At 38.1% G+C, this 22,407-nt stretch overlaps 1 protein-coding gene across 1 annotated transcript in view; it reads right to left on the reverse strand.

Annotated features, from left to right (window-relative positions):
* Positions 1-22,407, reverse strand: part of KATNA1 (katanin catalytic subunit A1) — a 32,467-nt gene that overhangs the window by 7,098 nt on the left and 2,962 nt on the right. Inside the window, exons 2-7 of the mRNA XM_061130261.1 lie at positions 16,808-16,982; positions 14,707-14,864; positions 8,470-8,650; positions 5,401-5,522; positions 3,933-4,038; positions 2,570-2,728 (exon numbers count right to left, since the gene is read on the reverse strand). Of these exons, the coding sequence (XP_060986244.1) occupies positions 2,570-2,728; positions 3,933-4,038; positions 5,401-5,522; positions 8,470-8,650; positions 14,707-14,864; positions 16,808-16,969 (888 nt within the window). The 5' untranslated portion in view covers positions 16,970-16,982. The remainder of the gene's footprint in view (positions 1-2,569; positions 2,729-3,932; positions 4,039-5,400; positions 5,523-8,469; positions 8,651-14,706; positions 14,865-16,807; positions 16,983-22,407) is intronic.

Raw genomic sequence — 22,407 nt, forward strand, 5'->3', positions numbered from 1 at the left:
CAAAGGAGCCATAAACAAAATTCAGAGAGGCAGGAGCTCCAAAACTACAGGCACTGGTTTGTGATTGAGCCTGTGCTCAAGTAAGCAGCTCAAGGGAGCACCCTCTGGATAAGATTTAAAGATGGTTAAGATTTTCCTAGGCAACACCAGGGAAGCCAGTAAAAAATAAGTTGTTTGATATGTCTTTATAAACTGCACTATAAAAAAAAATTACGTATTAGCACTTTGTAAGAGGCCTTCCCTCATAGAAGAAAACAGTCCTTTTTCCTCAATACAAAACCCTACCTTATATACCTATGGCTGATTCATGCTGATGTATGGCAGAAGTCAACACAGTGTTATAAAGTAATTATCCTCCAATTTAAAAAAATAAGTTAAAAAAACTCCCTATATTAAAAAATAATCAAATAATTCTTAAAAAGTAATAGTAAATATTTATGTCAGGCTCTATATTAAGCAGCTGAAGTGTACTGGCTGATTTCACCCTCCAAACATTAGGTCAGTTCAGTTCAGTCGCTCAGTCATGTCTGACTCTTTGCGACCCCATGGATTGCAGCACGCCAGGCTTCCCTGTCCATCTCGAACTCCCAGAGCATGCGCAAACTCATGTCCGTCGAGTCAGTGATGCCATCCAGCCATCTCATCTGCTGTCCCCTTCTCTTCCTGCCTTCAATCTTTCCCAGCATCAGGGTCTTTTCCAGTGAGTCAGTTCTTCACATCATGTGGCCAAAGTACTGGAGCTTCAGCTTTAGTATCAGTCCTTCCAATGAGTATTTAGGGTTGATCTCCTTGCTGTCCAAGGGACTCTCAAGAGTCTTCTCCAACACCACAGTTCAAAACCATCAATGCTTCGGCACTCAGCTTTGTTTATGGTCCTACTCTCACATCCATACATGACTATTGGAAAAACCACAGCTTTGACTAGACAGACCTTTGTAGGCAAAGTAATGTCTCTGCTTTTTAATATGCTGTCTCGGTTGGTCATAGCTTTTCTTCCAAGGAGCAAGTGTCTTTTAACTTCATGGCTGCAGTCACCACATGCTGTGAATTTGCAGCCCAAGAAAATAAAGTCTGTCACTGTTTTCATTGTTTACCATCTATTTGACATTAAGTGATGGGACCAGATGCCATGATCTTAGTTTTTTTAATGCTGACTTTTAAGTCAGCTTTTCCACTCTCCTCTTTCAATTTCATCAAGAGGCTCTTTAGTTCCTCTTCACTTTCTGCCATAAGGGTGGTGTCATGTGCATGTCTGAGGTTATTGATATTTCTCCCTGCAATCTTGATTTCAGCTTGTACTTAAACATTAGAGGTAGGTCCTAAATTACTGTCCTCCTCTTATAGATAAAGCAACTGAGCAACAGGAGAGGAATTCTCCCATAGGGAGCTAGCTGGGAAAGTGACAGAAGTGGGATCTAAGTCAGGCCATCTGACTCTAATGACCCCATACTTAGCCATTCATTCTACTGAGCTTACATTTTTAAAACACCAAGTTATTCTGGAATACTGGTAATTTTTACCCCTGAAGCAAATGACAAAAAATTTTTTCAAGATGATCTAAGAGGTTCTCCATTAGACACCTACTGTGGAACGGACTATTAATAGTCCATAAGAACCTGTCAGAATTTACATTCTGCCTTATGAATTATTGCAGTTGAAGGAAAAAAAAAAAAAAGGGAACTGAAACAGGAAGAAGCCTTTACAGAAATGGATAACATGAAATTGTGAGGGTTTTTGTTTTGTCTTATCCTGAGCCTAGGAAGAAAGATGTGGTATAATGTTAGCATGATCATCTAAGATTTTGGCCACCATGACTAAGAATATAAATCTTTGTTACTACTTATATAATAAACGCAACTCTGTCTTCATGCATATAACTACAGAATTTCTTAAATGAGTTAAGATAGAAACAGTTAAGTAAAACTTAAAAGCCTAAAAGCTATTGAATTCAACCCACTCAATCAGAACTTGTTGAATTATATTTCTTCTACTGATACTCAGAATTGTGGCAGTGGATGAAGGAAAAAGAAACTCAAAGAAAGAAGCAAAGAACTGGGTTCAAAGATTATGATATTAAACTCCAGGTATTTGATACAGTGAATAGATCGGAGGTAATCTCAGTTCCATATTTACTTGTGATTTTCACCTTTCCCTATTATTTACCAATACTGAATTTACTATAAGAAAGCCTGGCTTAAAAAACATAATAATTTCACATTCCTATAACAGCAGATCAGTAACGCGGATCCCATAGCATGAGCATGTCCATAAGCTAACAGTCAGTCAGTCCTCCAGAGAAAAGGAGTTAAAGAGAAACACAAGTAATTCATGTTAGTAAAAAGTTTCTATGGATGAAGGAGCCTGGTAGGCTACAGTCCATGGGGTTGCAAAGAGTCGGACATGATTGAGTGACTTCACTTTTTCTTTTTCACTTTCTTTCAAGGGCACAGGAACCACACCCTGGGCACAAGTGCATCCTGCCTGGCGATTCTACACCATGGAGTTAGTTACAACTCATTTTCTTCCCTTCTAGAAGTAAAGAATCATTAGAGTTGTCTCAAACATTCACCATTTCGAACAGAAGACGAACAAGCTTCTCAGACTCTCCTCTGTATTTGGAAGTCAGAGTTGATGAAGAGACATTGAAGAATGTTGTCTTACATTCCGTTGCTACTGCTTTAGCAAGGAGGGTCTTTCCTGTGCCAGGGGGGCCCACCATTAACACTCCCTGTTGGGAATATAACAATGTCAGTAAAGGGTTTATCTACTGTTGTTGTAATTCACAAGAATTCCATTACTAAGAATCAATCTTCAACAAACTTATACATAATATTGAGATATGTAAAAGACAAACAGAAGGATACTTTATCACAAATTTACTTTTTGCATTACAAAAGTAAGGTAATTACACACTATTAAAAATTTGGAACTAAGATGAGAAAAAATATAATCAATATTATAGTACTGATATCATATCCTAACACAGGTACCGTTAGGATCTAGATATATTTCCTGCTAATCCTTTTGCTCAAACAAATTAGTTTTTTTTTTTTTTTTTAAATGGTTGTACTCAAGGTATGTCTAGAAGTTTGTATCACTTTACATTTCAAGAATTCCAAAAAACAAGTACAGAGTGAGCCATCAGCACATTTCCCAAATCCAAGAGTTTTTTGGATACTTTTCAGATCAGCACGTGACTTTTACGAAGTACTCATTAGGAATCCCTGGTGGTTCAGTTGTAAAGAACCCGCCTCCCAATGCAGGGGACACGCGTTCAATTCCTGCTCTGGAAATATCCCACATGCTGCAGGACAGCTAAGCCCACACACCACAACTACCAAGCGTGTGCTCCAGAGCCGGGGAGTCGCAACAACTGAGCCTGAGGGCTGCAACTACTGAAGCCTAAGCACCTACCTAGAGCCCGTGCTCTGCAACAAGAGAAACCACTGCAATGAGAAGCCCGTGCACCGCAACCCGAGAGCAGCCCCCCGCCTGCCTCATCTAGGGAAAGCCCACGTGCAGAAATGAAGACCCAGTGAAGCCACATATAAACACATTTTTTAAAAAAAGGAGTACTCATTAGATGCAGATATGCCTTGTTAATTTCTTAAGAACAATTCCAAGAAATACACAAGTTTTGCAACACAACATGTAAAACGGAGTATTTTAGTATTTAGGCAACTTGTTCATATTTGCAAATCTAAGTTCACTATAAATCTACCATGGGTATACCTTTTCAAAGATCACACTGCATCTGTTTCCTATTCTGGAAACCTTGCAGTAGGTTTTGGTCTGCATAACACAACATATTTAAATTTTTCTGTACCTGCTCTATGTTCTATTCCCCCCTCCCTCAACACAGGTAAATACTGGCTCTCTACACAATGCATTTGCCCTTTGCTTTGACAACGCTGTTACAGTAAGAAACTTACTTTCCATGGCCTCCTAATGCCTTTAAAGAATTCTGGCATCCACATTGGTAACACCACAGCTTCCTTAAGCAACTTTTTAGCTTCTACTAAATCAGCAATATCATCCCTGAAAGAGAAGATATTTGATTAAAACCTTAGATCACATATTTAATTCAGTGTAGTCATTCTTGAGTCCCCGAAAGCACATGATTTTATGCTGCTGACAGGATGTGAAGCTTCTTCCCAGGCACCAGTGAACTAACACATTGTGAGGAGGCTCCTGCCACACCAGCCAGTATACAGAAAGGGCACGATCTGAGTTCAAGTCTTGGCAGTAATGGTTTTCAGCTTGGCGGATGAGAACACAGGTCTACAGGCCTACTCTTTAAGTGTTACTATGCCATCTTATTTGAAATTTCTGTTCTTAAAAGGCTCATTCCATAAATTCCACAGTTTAGAAATCATGAGCCCACTGAAACAAACAAACAAACAAACATAAGAATAAACACAGCATAAAGCAGACACAGGTTGTAATTCAGCTGCTTTGCCCCCACTCTACCAGGAGGTGGACAAGGTTAAAAAGTATCACAGAGATTGCCACGAAATCATCATCAACCACGAGACCACCACCACTCCTACAACTACTAGTACACATGGCACAATAATAATTATGATATATAACATAATATATTTTAAAATATATTAAAATATATATACCAATTAAAATATATATATATACCAAAACTATACCTAAAAATAAAGTTTTAACAAAAAATACATAACTGAATGTGCCTAACTTTGTGGGAAATGGAGCTTTAGAACTTGTGATACTTTATAGTTCTTTGATTAGATATAACGACTATTTTTTAATAATTTATTGAAGTATAGTTGATTTACAATATTATGTTAGGTTCACGTGTGCAGCAGGGTGATCCAGTTAAACATACACAGAGTATCCTTTTTTTTAGATTCTTTCCCCTTATAGATTAGTACAAAATATTAAGTATCGTTCCCTGTGCTATATAGTAGGTCCTTGTTGGTTATGTATTTTATATATATCAGTGTGTAATAAGTTAATCCCAAACTTCTAATTTCATAATATTAATAAAGTTGAGAACCACTGCTTTAAGTACTAGGATATAGGAGCACTATGTATTGTATAAACCTAACCAGCAATACATATGCATAAGAATGACTGCTATTTTACCTTTAAAGAATGTCCCAAAAAGAAGATGAAATTTTTGTGATCTTGTTCACATTCTGTACATAGGATTTTTTTATTTAATAAAAATTTTATTATTATTTATTTCATTAAATTTAAAATTTTTAAACAAAAACTGGTACAGCCTGAATCAAAGTGAAGTTTTTCATTATGTGTCTTGCTCAGATTTTATGTCTTCTAGTTCTGTCCTCAAAGACTGATTTTCAGCACATGCCCATTTCTGTTCCAAAAAGCAACATCCAATGGTTTTGTTGTGCTATAACTTACCATCGAACATTGGGATTCTGAGAAATTATATCCCTTTCCAAAGCTTCTACTAAGTCCTTATCATACCCGGTACTATCAAATTTATTTGTCTCTGGTTCTGTAGCTGCAGCAGGTGATTTGTTCTACACAAATAGAGGGAAAAAAACATGAGCTTATGATTAACTCAAACACTGTATTCAATTCTATGAGTCAGAAACGAAGATTGGACTCAAATGACATTTTTATAAAAGCTAATGTAATAGTACAAGTAATAAGGACAGAATCAAAGACTCTAAGTCATCATTCTACATCAACATCAGAGTTTCATACTGAATTTTTATTTTTACATAAAAAGTATGACAATGGTGTTAAACAAAAATATTATTCATGTGAACTGACAACAGAAAAAATTAATATTGAGATAAATTGTGGTCACTAGTGAATATTAGATATGTATATTTATCTCAAAGCTTTAGAAGAGATAAGGTTAAAGACAGATGGTTTCTTTAGGTAAGATAACAGGTCAATCCTCAACACCTACTCAGTTCCTATTGATGCTCCAAAAACACCTTTTGATTATTCCCCTATTCCCCCAAGAGACACCTCAGCCCTTAGAAGAGATTTCCTCCCATCCTCTGTGATGTCAGTCATTAGGGCCACAAAGCTGCATGCTAAAGCACTCCAAAGCACAATGACAAACTCACAGCACACTGCAGGATATTTCAAACTTTTGAGAGAAACACAAAAACATCTATTTGAACATTGGGTGAACTGCCAACTCAATGAAACCTGACAGAGAGCCCATAAACAGACCCACACGAATATTCCCCCCAAGTTTTTGAGAATGGTATAAAAATTTTATTGACGTATATATTATTTATAACGTGTTAATTTCTGCTACACAGCCTAGTGACTCAGTTATACATATATATATTATTTTTCATTTTCTTTTCCATTATAGTTTATCACAGGATACTGAATATAGTCCCCTGAGCTATAATAAATCCTTTTCAACAAACAGTGTTGGAACAACTGAATATGTATGGGCAAAAACTGAACCTTGACCTAAGCCTCACACTTTACATAAAAATCAACTCAAAGCAGATCATGGACTTACATGTAAAACATAAAATTATAAAACTTTTAAGAAAAAAATGTTTAAAAATTGGGATCTAGGGATAGGCAAAGAGTTAAGAACTTGACAACAAGAATATACAAGGAAATACTGGACTTTACCCAAAACTAAAATCGTTTTCCTTGTGAAAGATCCTGCTAAAACAATGACAAGACAAACTACATACTTAAAAAAAAATTTGCAGAACACATATCTGACAAAGAACTAATCTCTAGAATATATAAAGAACTCTTAAAACTTAACAGTAAAAAAAAAACGTCATTTGTATAATGGGCAACAGACCTGCCCATTATAGAAGAGACATTTCTCTGAAGAGACTTGGTTCTATGCTGTTATTTCCTTTTAAGTCAGCTTGTAGAGTTACTATTTAGAAGAACAGACTAAGTCAGCATAGACTGTTAGACTGTTGAGAAGAACAGCACTGGGGACTTTACATTTGCTATAACCCAGTTTTTACTTTGTCCAGGTAGTGTGGAGGGGCCTTTTGGTACAATGAGCCAAACAAATGATCCAGTGCTTTACCATTTCATATACTATTTATGTTTCTTAGACTAATAATGTTCATGTGCCTCAGTCAAGGGAGTGGGGAGGTGGAACAAAGAGGACTGAACCTAAACTCCTAGAGTCCTATATGCTCCTGCAAGGGAGCATAAGCACTCAAATAATATTAACTAGCACTGAAATCTTGGTTTATAAAGCTCACTCCTCACTAACAGGAACCAGGGTTTCCTGGAGAAACAAGAGTAAATACAGGAGGAGCCTAGAACACTCTATTTTGTCAGAGGTTGGTGAGTATATGTTAAAAAGACTTAGGATTCAGCTTCAAGGGTCTCCCACTCCACAAATCCTGGGCAATTTAAGCATCAGAAAGATAGTAACACATTTTAATTCATTGAATAAAATAATCCATGAGTCCCTACAGATAAAATTAAATAAAGGGGAAGAGATATACCTTTTTCTTACAATTCAAAGTCAATTTATTAAAGAAGAGATAATAGCATTAGAAAATGATTTTTCAATTGTCAGAGGAGTAACTGATTCAGGCAAGAACTCCTGGACACTGAAACAAATAAAATTTTGATGAGAAACAGGATATTTATGTAATCTCAAAAGTATCTCCCCACAAACGACTATAAAGGGAAAAAGAGTAACTTTATAGTGGAGAGACTTGGCAGACGCCACCCTAACCAAGTGATCCAATGTATCACGAGTAACACAACAATGAACATCCTGTGTGCCTTATATGATACGCTGAGCAGAACAAACTTCACTTCAGTGGCACTCCTGCCAAGAATGTACAACCTTAATCTAACCACAAGGAAATACGAGGTGAACCCAAACCGAGGAGTATTCTACAAAATAACTCTTTAAAAAGGCCAAAAAAGGTAAAGGCTGAGGAAATGTTCACATTAAAAGAGACTAAAGAAACGGGACAACCAAATACAACGAATGCTTCTATATTGGGTCCTGGCACGGAGTGGGCGGGGGAAAAGCTATAACTGACATTATTAGTGAGACTGGCAAAATTTTATAAAAGTCTGTGCATTAGATAATAGTACTGTATCAATGCAAAATTAACGATTTTTGATCACTGTGTGAAAGAATGTCCCAGTATTTAGGAAACTGACACTAAAATATTTAAGGGTAAAAGGGCATGATTTCTACAACTTACCCTCAACACTTCAGGAAAAATCAAGTATACACAGAGACTAAATGATAAAGCAAAAAGGGTAAAATATTAATAACTGGTAAAAACAGGTAAAGAATATATGTAAGTTTTTATTACCAAGATAGAAAGTTACAAAAAGCAACCAAAAATATTTGTTGAACACTGAGTAGGAAAAATCCTAGCCTAGGTGCAGTGTGACTATGGTTTTATTATAGTAGCAGATTTAATTCTTCACTTTTAGGGTTAATAAATAACTTTTAAATTTATAAAAATCAGTAACATTTACCTTTTCCTCTCTTCCTTTATTCTGTTCTTTCTTTTCCCGACTACGAACAGCTTTCCCTCTGTCATTGTGAAGATTGTGTGTGGATGGACGGTGAACTCTGACAGCTGTACTTGGGCGGTTACCCTGTGGTTTAGGGTCGCTGTACTGAGAAGACTGGCGTTTTCTAGGTCCTGGTGATGGTCTAATCCAAGACAAGATCAAGAAAACCATAATCAACTCTTGGAGTTGGTACAAACATAGATGAACACACACTGTGTAAATCAATCTATGACTTGAAGCGATGGCAATGACTGAACACAAGACAGAACTGCAGGTCACTGAAACCTAAGATCTAGCGTTGAAACTGGACATAACCTTCTGCGGTGCAGTATGGTTATATGGCAGAAACACAGAAGGCAAGTGATCATCACCTCTCTTTTGAAATGAAATACCTGCTGTATATCAAGGATAAATGAAAAAGTAGGCTGATCTTGAAAACTGAAAAGAGAGCAAAATAATCAGAGAAGGGAGTTTTATCAAAAGATAAAGAACACAGGCATGAATCACATTTATGTACAAACATACACACAGTTTGGTACCATTTTATTTAGAATGTATCATAGTTCTCATGTTTTAATTAATAAAATTTAATCATTTTCCCATTAAAAAAAAAAAACTGATACAAGCACTGGCTACGGATAGTTTACAAGAACTCATGTATGGTGCTTTGCCTTTATGTAGATCACTTCATCTTTATTTCTGTGGCAGAATTTAGAGCTCTCAAATATTTATTAGGATCCTACTGTTATGCTTCTAGACTTGGTTGGGGTAAGATGAGCAATAAAAATGGTACTCGAGTCCTGTACTCAAATACCTCAGGTAGAGTTAAGAAAGAAGATACACAAGATTACGCAAATATACTAGAAAGTATGAAAGAGACCTAGTGCTGTGGCAATGGGAATGGCCTCTTGAAGACAGAAAGCAAACTGGATCTGGAAATATCCTCCTAATTTAGGAGTCGACCTAAATAAGATGGTACAACTTCAGATAAGAAAATGAGTGGGTAAAAGCAAAGAAAGCAAGATGAGCTTAATCTACATAAAGGTCATAAAGACACAAATTGTAAAGATACAATGATAAACACTAAAGGATGATACTGGAGCTTCCCTGGTGGTCCAGTGGTTAAGAATCCGCCTGCCAATACAGGGACACAGGCTCAATTCCTGGTCCAGGAAGATTCCACATGACACGGGGCAACTAAGCCCGTGCTCTGCAACAAGAGAAGCCACTGCGAAGAGAAGCCCGCACTCCACAGCGAAGAGCAGCCCCCACCGCCGCAGCCGGAGAAAGCCCTCGCGCAGCAACGAGGGCTCAGCACGGCCAAAAAATAAATCTTTTTTGAAAAGTGAAAAATGAACTGAAAACAACAACAAAAAAAGATGATACTGAGCAGATAAGCTGGTTCAGTAAGTAGATCTAAATATCACCAGTTCAAGAGGCTTGGTTGTTAGCTGACTGTCACTGAAAAGGTTTTACAAAGACCAGTCTCACAATGAATAAGATATACTGATGAAAGAATTACAAAAAGCAGGGAGGCACTATCAAGGCATAAGATGAGAGCCTAGCTTACGGAGTGATGATAAAAGTCTAAAAGACACACTGTGAAAACAGACACCCCTAGATATCTTTCATATTGAGAAATGAGAATTTGGGAGGATGATAAAGCCAAACCAATGTACTGATTTTTGTGAAAGGAATGATGGGGGTTCAACTTTGAATTTAGAAACTTGGGTAGCCAAGTAGGGATACTGTTTTAAAATATATATATTTTCCCCTTAAAAAAAAACAACACACTGAAATATATTTCAGTAATAAAGAATATGAAAACATCACCTCTGTGTGTGTGTGTGTTAGTCGCTTAGTCGTGTCCGACTCTGCAATCCCATGGACTAGAGCCCACCAGGATCTTCTGTCCATGGGGATTCTCCAGGCAAGAATACTGGAGTGGATTGTCATTCCCTTCTCCAGAGGAACTTCCCAACCCAGAGTTAGAACCCTGGTCTCCTGCCTCGCAGGCAGATTCTTTACTGCTTGAGTAGCTCAAACGGTAAAAGTCACCTGTATCCCCACTATCCAGAGTTAACCACTTAACATGCTATTTTCTTATGGTTGCCTTTCATTTAAACAAAACTGGAACCATTATACATACATATTCCCTGGAGGAGGAAATGGCAACCCACTCCAGTATTCTTGCCCGAGAATCCCATGGACAGAGGAGCCTGCCGGGCTATAACCAATGGGGTCGCAAAGAGTCGGACACAACTAAGTGACTGATACACACATACATACATACACTCATATTTTTCTCTCCTCATTATATCATGAAGCATTTTCAATATCCTTTCCTCTATCATTACCCCATACATGACTTTTAATGGCTAGATGGCAGTCAGTCACATAAAATGTGCCACACTTAATCTACTTTTTTGGGGGGGCCAAACCACGTGGCTTGCAGAAACTTAATTTCCTGACCAGGGATGGAACCTGTGCCACCTACAGTGGAAGCAGAGTCCAAATCACTGGACCACCAGTGAAGTCCCTCTATCCACTTCTTACTGCTATTCATTCATCCGAGAAATAATTTACTGAACTATTACTACTGAAGGCACTACTCTGAATTCAAGATAAAAATTAAAAAGAAAATAACTTTAATAAAAGCCTTCACTCTCACAAGTTTACACACCAGTGTGTGTGGGGGGCAGACGGGGTTTCAATGAAGAAACAAACAATACATCAGACGATGCTAAGTGCCACCTAAGAAAATATAATAAAGAAGGGTAGGGGTTATGGAATAATACAGGTAGGCTGATCAGAGCAGGCCTTTCTGAGGCAACATTTAAGTTGAGACTTGAAAGAAATGAGAGAACAAGCCATCACACACCTGAGCTGAAGGAGAGGTGAGTGCAGAGAACTGAAGTATTTGCATCTGACTTGTTCAAGAAGGCTGAGGGGCAGAACCGTGAGCACTGAGGTCACAGAGGTAGTGGGGACCGGATCTCACTGGGTGGCACTGAGAGGCATGCTGAAAGCGTTGGGTTTTATTCAGCGAGATGAGATGTTTGAGGGACTCCAGCTGACTTTTAAAAGACATTTTAAAAGAATTACACCTAATGGCTTTATGCTATTTTTAATCATTCCTCTGAAAGCCTTCAATGAACCTCGTTGTACAAACATGTTTGTGCACAGCAGTAGAAGAGAATGAAGGATATAAAGACTCCGTTCTTTAAATGGGATTAAAATTTAGGCGATGTCACGGTTACAATCCCCAACAGAGGTGAAAGAATAAGCTTTCTTAAGTATGAGTACAGATTAAGGCTAACAGAAAAATAAAGGTTTTGAGGGATATTCAGTTGAGGAAGTTAAGTTAAATAAATTACAGGAATAAATAGAAAGATGTAGCAAATAAAGTCAAAGAGGAGGACTTCATAGCTAATAGCTGTCCAGGGCATTTAAAATCAGAGACAGAACAAAATATGGAAGAAAGCCAGAAGCAATAAGGAGGGACCCTACAGCTCATCATTATAGACTTTTCAAGATGAAAAGCTCATTTAACAACTTTCTATTTCCCCAAAGAGAGAAACCTCCTCTCTCCTCTTGTTAAGATTATGTCAATCAAACAGTTCATTAAATCTGAAATCACCTGAATAATCACTGGGCACATCTATTCACTGGAAAGTTCTTATCAGTAACTGAGAAAGGAGTTATGGTGCTGTTACAGACAATTTTTGTATTCCTCCAAAACTCATTAAACTTAATTCCTAAACCCCAGTGTGATCATTTGGAGTAAGGAAGTAATTCAAGTTAAATAAGGTCCTAAGGGTGGGGTCCTGATCTAAGAAATAGTGTCCTTATTAAGAGACACCAGAGAGCTTGCTGTTTCCTCTGCCATGTGAGGACGCAGAGAAGAGGTCAGCTGCTCAAGAAGACTCCTCTTGAGACCAGAAACCAAACTGGCTCGCACCTTAAGCTTGGACTTTCTAGCTTTAGAACTGTGAGAAATAAGTTTCTGTTGTTTAAGTCACCCAGTCTGTGGGATTTTGTTATAGCAGCCAGAGATTTTGTTATAGAGCAGACCAATACAAGGGCCAAATGATGATTCTGAAGGAGGGATTAAAAGAAAGTTAAGCAGGAGTAAAACATATTTACAGGCAAGATAAAATAAAAACACAACTTCACTCGTCTTTTATTAGCTCTACTTTGGAAATTAAGAAAAAGTAAACAGAGATGTGGAAAAATTTTCTATTTATAATAAGAAAAAAGGGGTTAACTATTGTAGGTTATATCCCTTAAAAGTGCAGCAAACAATCCTTTAAAAGCAGCAAAGAAGAGGATCTAAGATGGCTTATAAATTACCAATGTTTACACTATAAAGAGCAAGTTACTTTACCTATCTAAGCTTAAGTTTCCTCATCAGAAATTGGGGCTCACAGTTTAGTACCTATCTTCTAAGTCTGTTTTGAGGATTAAATAATATGTGTAAAGCAACTGACATGGTACTCAGCAACACAGTAAATGTATAGAACTGTCTACTATTAGGATTTTTTTTTTTTAAAAATATGATACAAAGTTATATATTATGGGTATAGCACAACTACAACTATGAAAATAATGTATAAAGGACTAGAAGTTGTACTCGGATGACTATATGATTTCTCCTCTACTTTATGCATTTTCCTGTTTTTCTTTAATGAGCCTATTGCCGTAGTTTCGAGCATTTTTTCTTTTTAGTGAATTCTAAAATAAAACAGAATACACACACACACGCATATATATAAAAGTACTTAAGAGTAAGGGTAAAATGTAGTAAATATTCAGAAAGTATCACAGTCAATAACAGAATATTAGTACTTTTATCTGGAGCTGAAGAAAATGAAAGTGGCTAAGAAACAATCAATGCCCATTAGTCAATCCTAAACTGGAGGAAAAACACTTTGGTACAGTACTTCTTAAAGTGTGATCTACCAACCACTTGGATTAGAATCGCCTGCAGATTCCTGGGCTCCCCTACTACTATACCAGACTCTCTGGGAGTGAAACCCTAGAATCCACATTCTGAATGAGTACCCCAAGAGATCTTTATGTATGCTAGAGTTTGAGAATGACCAATATGGCAGAGTGTGCCAGCTTTGTAACCAAACACATCTGGGTTCAAATCTTAACTCCACCAGCTACTAGTTTTGTGATAATGGGGAAAAGTTACCTAACTTCACTGTATCTCAACTATCTTACCTGAAACACAGAGGAAATATAAATAATTATTTGGAAGGCTTACTGTGAAAAATAAATAGCATGTGTATTCTGTATCAGTGCTCAGAACCACATGAGTACTCAATATCTAGCACCTGTCATAAAATATAGTCAAGGAGTAACAGTCTCAACAATAGAATCTTAAACACCTAAAAAGCACCTGAGCAATGTTTTAATGCAAGGCTCTCAAACTGGTTAAGGGGCAAAGAAACTGGAAGTCACTGTTCTTTGTAGAATACACTAATATATCTAAACACACAATACAAACTAGGAAATCTATTGTGTGAGTAAAACAGATAAATGACATCCACTTGCACTCCTGTCAGTTAAAAAAACATGCAATGGAACTAAGCATAATTGGCTGTTTTGAGCATTTCAGTAAATATAAACTTTCACTAATCGTTCACTTGCTGGCACCAGGTAATAGGAATCTGGAAATAAAAATGTCAGAATAAAACCTATAATTGAGAACATTTTATCTTTTTTCCCTGTTAACTAAAAAGCCCACTTTTTCAATTTTAGCAGCAGTGTAACTTGATAAACAGTAGTGTTCTGTGATAACTTTTTGAGAACTACTGTTTTAGTCTAATTCCCTCACTTTATATAACAAAATCTGAAGTCTAGAATGGTTATATGCTTTTCCCAAAGCTACAGACTGTGGCAAAGATAGACTTACAGTCCAGATATTTCAGTCTCCATCCCCATGTTCCTTCCAAAAGGTGTATATCTACTGCTTTGAGCTCATTCACAAAACAATATGTCTACCTAAATTTAATTTAATGAAATGAGTCACAGAATCACACGATACACAATTTAATTTATAAATGGTACTTAAAAAAAAAAAAACAAACCCTCTCCCATTCCTGTCTCTCAGCCCCTCAGTTCTCCTCGTAGACAGGACCAATGCTATCAGTTCTGTGTCGGTCTGTTTCTTAAAGGGTCTCCACTTACCTTCGTTCGGCAGGTACGGGCAAGGACCAGACTTCTCCCTCAGATGCTGGAAGCTCGTGTTGGGCAGCTTTTAATGGAGTGCTGTCTAGTTTAAAGCTCTCTAATGTTTTCATGATATCCTTAACGTGTTTCGCTTCCACGTTTATTTCCTGCCAAACCTGATTTCAAAGAAGAATATGGTTCTTTAAATTTCTATAACTAATAAATCACTGCCAAATTAAGTTGGGCCATTTATTAAGAATGCTAGAAGCCTCTATTCTGACATCAGATATCCAGGAAACCATACCAAAATGTTTTGTTGAAATTTTAATAACAGATCATAAATTCTTTATTTTTAAGTACAAAATTAATTCTGATAAAATGAATGATGTGTTCTGACTAATTAGGCCATCGTTACTTATAGTTCTTATTCAAAGTGCATAACAAGTTTAAAAGTTACCTGTATCTTTAAAGTTTGGTAAAAAATATTACTTCTGCAACTTGTGCTTTGATGGTTCTTATGTTACTTAACTGACTTTAAAAATGCTCATCAGAATTGACTAATTTCACAATTCATTAATGGAATGTATCCCACAGTTGGAAAAATAAAGCTTTGGAAAATAAATGGCTCAATTTACATACAACCTATATATTTTTTTAAAAAAGCTGCCTTGACTCAACTTCAAAATGATATACATTTCATATATGTGTGTGTGTGTGTGTGTGTGTGTGTGTGTGAAAGAAATGAAGCTAGCAATGTTTGGTTTTAAAACTAAATGATTTAAAATATCCTTTTTTTTTCATCTACTTTTTTTAAAAAAACACATTTAATCTTGGCATTTCCCTGGTGGTCCAGTGGTTAAGACTTTACTTTCTAAAGCAGGGGGTGCAGGGGTGCAGGTTCAGCCTCTGGTTGGGGAGCTAAGATCCAACATGCTTTGGGGCCAAAAATCAAAACATAAAACAGAAGCAATGCTGTAACAAATTCAATAAAGATTTTTAAAAATACAGTCAATCTTTTATTTTTATTTATTTTTGGCCACAGCACATACCCTGCAGATTCCCACAACAGGGATTGAACTTGTGTCCCCTTCAGTGGAAATGTGGAATATTAACTACTGGACAGCTAGGGAATTTCCAATTTAAATATTCTTATAAAAAAGTTTAGACTTCTTAAGTAAAAGTTGCTGGCCTAAGAACAAAAAATCTTAAAAGTCTTTCAGTGGCAAATTTAAGACACTTTACGAAATATTTTCCCCTTCTAATGTAAAATATGAAGAGACAGATTTAAGGAAAGAGGTTAAGTTCACAGAGGTAGACCATCTCTCTGTTAAAGAAATTAAGGACAAATATGGAATATTATTGAAAAAGCAGTTTAGTAAAACTTGAGGGTAATAGTCTATCTAGAAGATCAGCTCAAAAAGACTATTAATTTCTATAACATTTCTCTCCTGGACATTGTTGAACCTTATTATAAGTGACACATCCAACTGTAAGCGTAAGTTCTATAGTTTCTACCTATACATTTCTTCCCTCATGGCTCAGTGGTAAGGAATCGGCCTGCAATGTAGGAGCCGCCGAAGACTTGGGTTCCATCCCTAGGTCGGGAAGATCCCCTGGAGGAGGGCATGGCCATCTGCTCCAGTATTCCTGCCTGGAGAATTCCGTGGACAGAGAAGCCTGGTGAGCTATAGTCCATGAGGTCTCAAAGAGTTGGACACGACTAAAGCAACTTAGCAAGCACATAAATTTCTACTGCTCCTCAGTGGCTAAAATTCCTCACATGGGATTCAAGTGTGGTTTGACTTATGATGTCCTATAGGGAATACAGTACATGTGAGATTCAGGTGTCATCAGCTTAATAAAGTCAATTCTAATTTTACCAGGTCAAAATGTGATCTAGAAAAAAATTTCAAAACCACTCCTATTAGATTCCAAAAATTAGAATAACTGAGTAGAACTCATCATACTGATGATGGTGAATATGACACATCATTTTAAGTAACTTTATATACAAATCCATATAGTAAATTATACAGTCTTAACACATAGCTGCAAAAGCACTATCTAGTTAAATCTAAGTTTTTAAACCACTGAAACAAACAACAGCCATGAATCTTACCTGTTGCCATTTCTGCTGGAGGTATGTGTCTTTGACTGAGTACAGATACTTGTTCATTTGGTCAAGAACTCCCTGGTAATAGACCATTGCAGAGTCGTAATTTCCCAGCAATGCATATTCACGGGCCAACTTTACATTCTCACTAATCATAAGAAGACTCATGCTCAATTACAAGCTAAAAAAGAAACATTTCATATTAAGTCTTTTAAAAATAAGTACAAAGAGTTTTTTTAAAAAAGCATACGTTTCAAGGATCCCTGAAGAAGCTCGCTTTTACACACACTGCATTTTCCATCTCCGTACATTTGCTTATGATAATTTCCATTCCTTCAGAGAAATATCTTAGTCCCCACAGTCAAATCCTACCTATGTGTCAAAGTCCCACTCAGATAAGTAGCAATTATCCCAGTATGTCTACCTTCCAAACTTGCAGTTCAGAAAAAGCCCTCCCCCTTCTAAAGACCCCTGGTACTTGACTGGGGGCCTTCATCTCAAGGCACTTGTCTACCTTGAATCTCTGAGAGCAGGAAAAGATCTGCGTTAGTAACTTCAGTGAATGAAATACAACTCTTATGGAATATCTGCAGAACAAATGTAGAATGTTAGATGCTTTTCTTGGAAGGCAGTGTGAAATAGAGAAAACACACGTTTTGATGTTAGAAGAATCTTGGTAGAATTCTAATTTTGCCACCTTTGTCAAGCCCTTTATCTTTTCTGAGCCTTAGTTTTTAAATCTGTAAATTGGGTAGTTACTACTTCTTTTTTGTTTTTAACCACATCACACAATTTGTGGGAGGGATCTTAGTTCCTCCAACAGGGATTGAACTCCTAGGCTCTCAGCAGTGAAAATGCAGAGTCCTAACCACTGGACCGCCAGGGACTGCCCAAGTAACCATACTTCCAAGAGTTGCACTATAAGGAATAAATGACTATTTAAAATAGCCAGCACACTACTTGGCAAAGAGTAGGTCTTCAATAACTGCTAACTGCACCTTCCCTGAAACTTTCCATATGCAAAACCAAGCGTAGCCTTTGTACTTAGTAGCAAGTGGATATATGGGTATGGGGTTTTCATAGGTGGGTTTTTACCTACCCTCCAGACAGCAGATAATTTCAATGACATAAAAACTGGTCCAGAAAATAAGGGAAAACTCATCAACTTTTTATGAGGTAGGAAGTGAAAGTGTTAGTCGCTCAGTCGTGACCGACTCTTTGCGACCCCATGGACTGTAGCCTGCCAGGATCCTCTGTTCATGGAATTCTCCAGGCAAGAATGCTGGAGTGGGTTGCCTTTATCTTCTCCAGGGGATCCTCTTGACCTAGGGATCGAACCCACATCTCCTGTGTCTCCTGCATCGTAGGTGCATTCTTTACCTGCTGAGCCTCCAGGGAGCCACCATCTCAATTTTCAGAACTCATTAAGAACAATACAAAGCCTACTTCACTGAGGACCATGACGTGGTAATCTTAAATAAAAGATTAGCTAATTAACAATGTACCAGCAAGGAGACGCATGCACGTGCGTGTGCGCGCACACACACACATACACTCCATGGTTAAGAAGGTTTATCTCAGGAATGTAAGGATAACCTAAGATCAGAAAATCCACCTTATAATTCCTCACGCTAACAGACAAGAGAACTTCATACAAAAACGAGGAGCACATGAATGACAATTTATGAAGGGGAAACCCAAATGGTTAACAAGTACAGATTCTAGTAACAGAAGAATGCAAATAAAGTGTGAGACCTCTTTTACATTAACTAGATTAAAAAAAAAATTATTACTGGCAAGAATTTGGGGGAAAAAACATCCCCTCACATAAATTTGTGGGCATAAACTCCTACAATCATTTTGGAGAGCGATCTGGTAGTACTTAGAGAAATTATGTACACAGCTATCCTATGATGCTGCCACCCTACTTTTCTATAAATACTCCAGACAAAGTTTCACACAGATCCACAAAAGAACTTGTTTTCAGATGTTAATGACAAAACTGTTAGAGATATCCAGTAGCTGGGGGCAACCTATCTATTTCCTGCTAGGGAAAAGATAAGGAAGTATGGTGCTTGCACTAATGAATACTACGTAGCAGATGGAAGCAATGAAGAAGATGTACAAATAGCAACATGGACACATTGTCAAAATACAGGGTTAAGGGGATTTCCTGGCAGTCCAGTGGTTAGGACTTGACACTTACTGGCGAGGGTCTAGGGATTCAGTCCCTCGTTAGGGAGCTAGGATCCCACAAGCTGCTCGACCAAAAAACAAACAAAAAATACAGGGTTGGGTGAAAAAAAAAAAAAAACTTAGAGAACAAGGTCTAAATCCCCAATACCATTTTATAAACTTAAAAATATGCTATATATGTGGTATATAAAACACTCTTTTTCAAAGGATACATACACATCCAAGAACATATATTAAATATATTACAGTGTCTATGGAGGGTAAGATAGGGAAATATGAGTGGAGAAAGAGGATGAAGGGTAGTGTTAGGGTTAAATAACTACAACAAAAGAAGTGCCTTATCTCCACCAATAATCACCGAGAGCCTGTAAGATGGCTCTCAATGACCTCTGCCTCCTGGTGTCCATTCTCCCCCTGAATGTGAGCTTATAACAAACAGAATGCACGAAAATAACGAAACATCACTTCCGAGATTACACTGTGACTTCTGCCTTGCTCACTGTCTTCTGCTCTCTGGTGGGACCACTCCAAAGGAAGCCCAGCTACCATGCTACGAGTTGGCCATGCACAGGCTCAAGTGGCAAAGATCTGACGGAAGCCCAAGGGCAACAGTGAGGAACTGAGGGCCTCAGTCCAATGGTCCAGAGACACTGAATCCTGCCAACGATGCCGTGAGGGAGCGGGGAAGTGGATCTCCCCTCAGCCGACCCTTGAGATAACTGCAGCCTTGACTGACCTTGACTACAGCCTGGGAAAGACTCTGAATCAGAAGCACCCAGCTAAGTTATGCCCAGAGCCTAACCGAAGAAACTGTGAGATAATAAATGCTTGCCGTTTTAAGCCATTTAGTTTTCGGTTAATTTGTTTTGAAGCAGTACAGCTATGAACTGGGCCTATAAGTAATTCAAGACTGATCATCTGAGGTCCAAAAGAAAAGGGGGAAAAAAAAAAATCCCATGACTTTCTGGAGTCATGACCATGTATAATATTCCACCTGAATGAAAGCTCTGGGTCAGGGACATGGCTCTCTGTTATTTTATGGATATATCCCCAGCACCATGCAGCCTCTCACTCAGCAAATCTTTGCATGAATGAGTGCTGCCAGGTTTTGTCTAACTACTAAGTTTTCTTACCTTTGTCCAGTTTCTTACCCACAGCGGCTCACATTCCCTGATCCTCAACTCATCCCTACTACAAACTGTGTGATGGCTCGGCTCTGAAGCTACATGTGCCCTAGAGTGACCCCAGTCTGGGGAACAATGTAACCACAGCTGGGGCCTGATAGAAGCTGTTGGAAGCCGTACTGCTTGCAGCAGTACATCCCTGATCTGGACAAACAAGGACAGCGAACCTCGCATGTCTTTTCCTTCCTTTAACACACTTCTTTCAGCTCTTTGATCGCCCCCACCCCACCCCACCCCCCACTTAAAAAAAAACCTAAATTGCTGCCCTTTTGTTTTTCTGAGGGCCAGGGTTCACTGTCCCAAAACTCACAGACGTCACTCCGGGCCTTCTTTGAAGGTTCTGTGTTATGGATACCTTCTTTCTACTCAGATAAAATTCCTAAGGAGTCAATGAATGGGCATTTCCTAACAAACAAATGTAAAGTCAACCCAAGGCCACATTAAAAATGACCTAAAAATTCTTGGTTATCAAAGAAAAGATGGATTTACTGAAAATGTATCAAAATACCACTTAAAATCTAAATGTCTGACAAAAAAAATTTTTTCCAATTCTTTCACCATCTCTAAGTCTAAGACACTCTTCTCAAATGAATGTCAACATTGTAAGTTTACAGGAATCTTCAATTCCCAAGAATACATCCTTAGTTAGTGCCAGCATTCTCAGTCATGTCCGACCCCGCACTGGCAGGCAGATTCTTTACTGCTGAGCCCCTGGCAAGCCCTGGTGGCTCAATGGTTAAAGAATCCTATCCATCTGTCAATGCAGGAGATGCAAGTTCAGTCCCTGGGTCAGAAAGATCCCCTGGAGGAGGAAATGGCAACCCACGCCAGCCTTCTCGCCTGGGAAATCCCATGGACAGAGGAGCCTCGCGGGCTACAGTCCACGGGGTCACAGAGAGTGGAATATGACTTAGCAAAGAAACAACAACAATATATCCTTACCGTTGCCAAAATTATACTTCAGGAAGACAGAATTTGGGTCTACGTGACACAGTATCTGGGAATATTTGAAGAAATGAATATATATGAAGAAAAGCCCTTAGACCAAATTTTAACCACCATGAACTGAAAACACTACCTATTGATTCAATTAATACCAAATGAGATTATAAAATTATAAAAATGAGATTGTCCAAAAACACACTGCTGGTTTTTAAAGAGAGATTATTAAAAAGAAAAATAACCATAAGTATAGGTTATGTATGCCTTATCTGGATAAAAAATGTAAGTTTTTCCTTTATGTGATCCTTCCTGTCAGAACCACCTTTTTGCTTAAATGTCCTGAGTATTTAGTTTAGTTTATGATGAAATTCATTCATTTAACCTAAGAAAGATGCAACATGAAATTTTAATTCAAGTAACAGAGCCTCCTGATGAGGGTGAAAGAGGAGAGTGAAAAAGCTGGCTTTAACTCAACATTCAGAAAACTAAGATCATGGCATCTGGTCCCATTCACTTCATGGCAAATAGATGGGAAAAGCAGAAACAGTGACAGATTTTATTTTCTTGGGCTCCAATATCACTGCAGACTGTGACTGAAGCCGTGAAATTAAAAGACACTTGCTCCTTGGAAGAAAAGCCATGACAAACCTAGACAGCACATTAAAAAGCAGTCATTAGCTTGCGTATAGTCTGTGTAGTCAAAGCTATGATTTTTCCAGTCTTCCTGTATGGATGTGAGAGTTTTATCATAAAGAAGGCTAAGTCCTAAAGAACTGAGGCGTTTGAACTGTGGTGCTGGAGAAGACTCTTGACAGGCCCTAGGACAGCAGGGAGATCCAAACAGTCCATCCTAAAGGAGATCAACCCTGAATATTCATTGGAAGGACTGATGCTGAAGCTGAAACTCCAATACTTTGGCCACCTGATGCCAAAAACCAACTCACTGGAAAAGACCGTGATACTGGGAAAGAGTGAAGGTGGGAGAAGGGGATGACAGAGGATGAGATGGCTGGATGGCATTACCGATGCAGTGGACATGAGTTTGGGTAAGATCCTGGAGCTGGTGATGGACAGGAAAGCCTGGCATGCTGCAGTTCATGAGACCGCAGAGTCAGACACGGCTGAGCAACTGAACTGAACTGAACTGAGGAGAAGGGGACGACAGAGGATTAGATGATTGGATGGCATCATCAACTTAAAAGATATGAGTCTGAGCAAACTCTGGGAGATAGTGAAGGACAGGGAAGACTGACGTGCTGTAGTCCATGGGGTCACAAAGAGTCA

Source organism: Dama dama, chromosome 26 (assembly GCF_033118175.1).
Source record: "Dama dama isolate Ldn47 chromosome 26, ASM3311817v1, whole genome shotgun sequence".
Classification (NCBI taxonomy): Eukaryota; Metazoa; Chordata; class Mammalia; order Artiodactyla; family Cervidae; genus Dama; species Dama dama.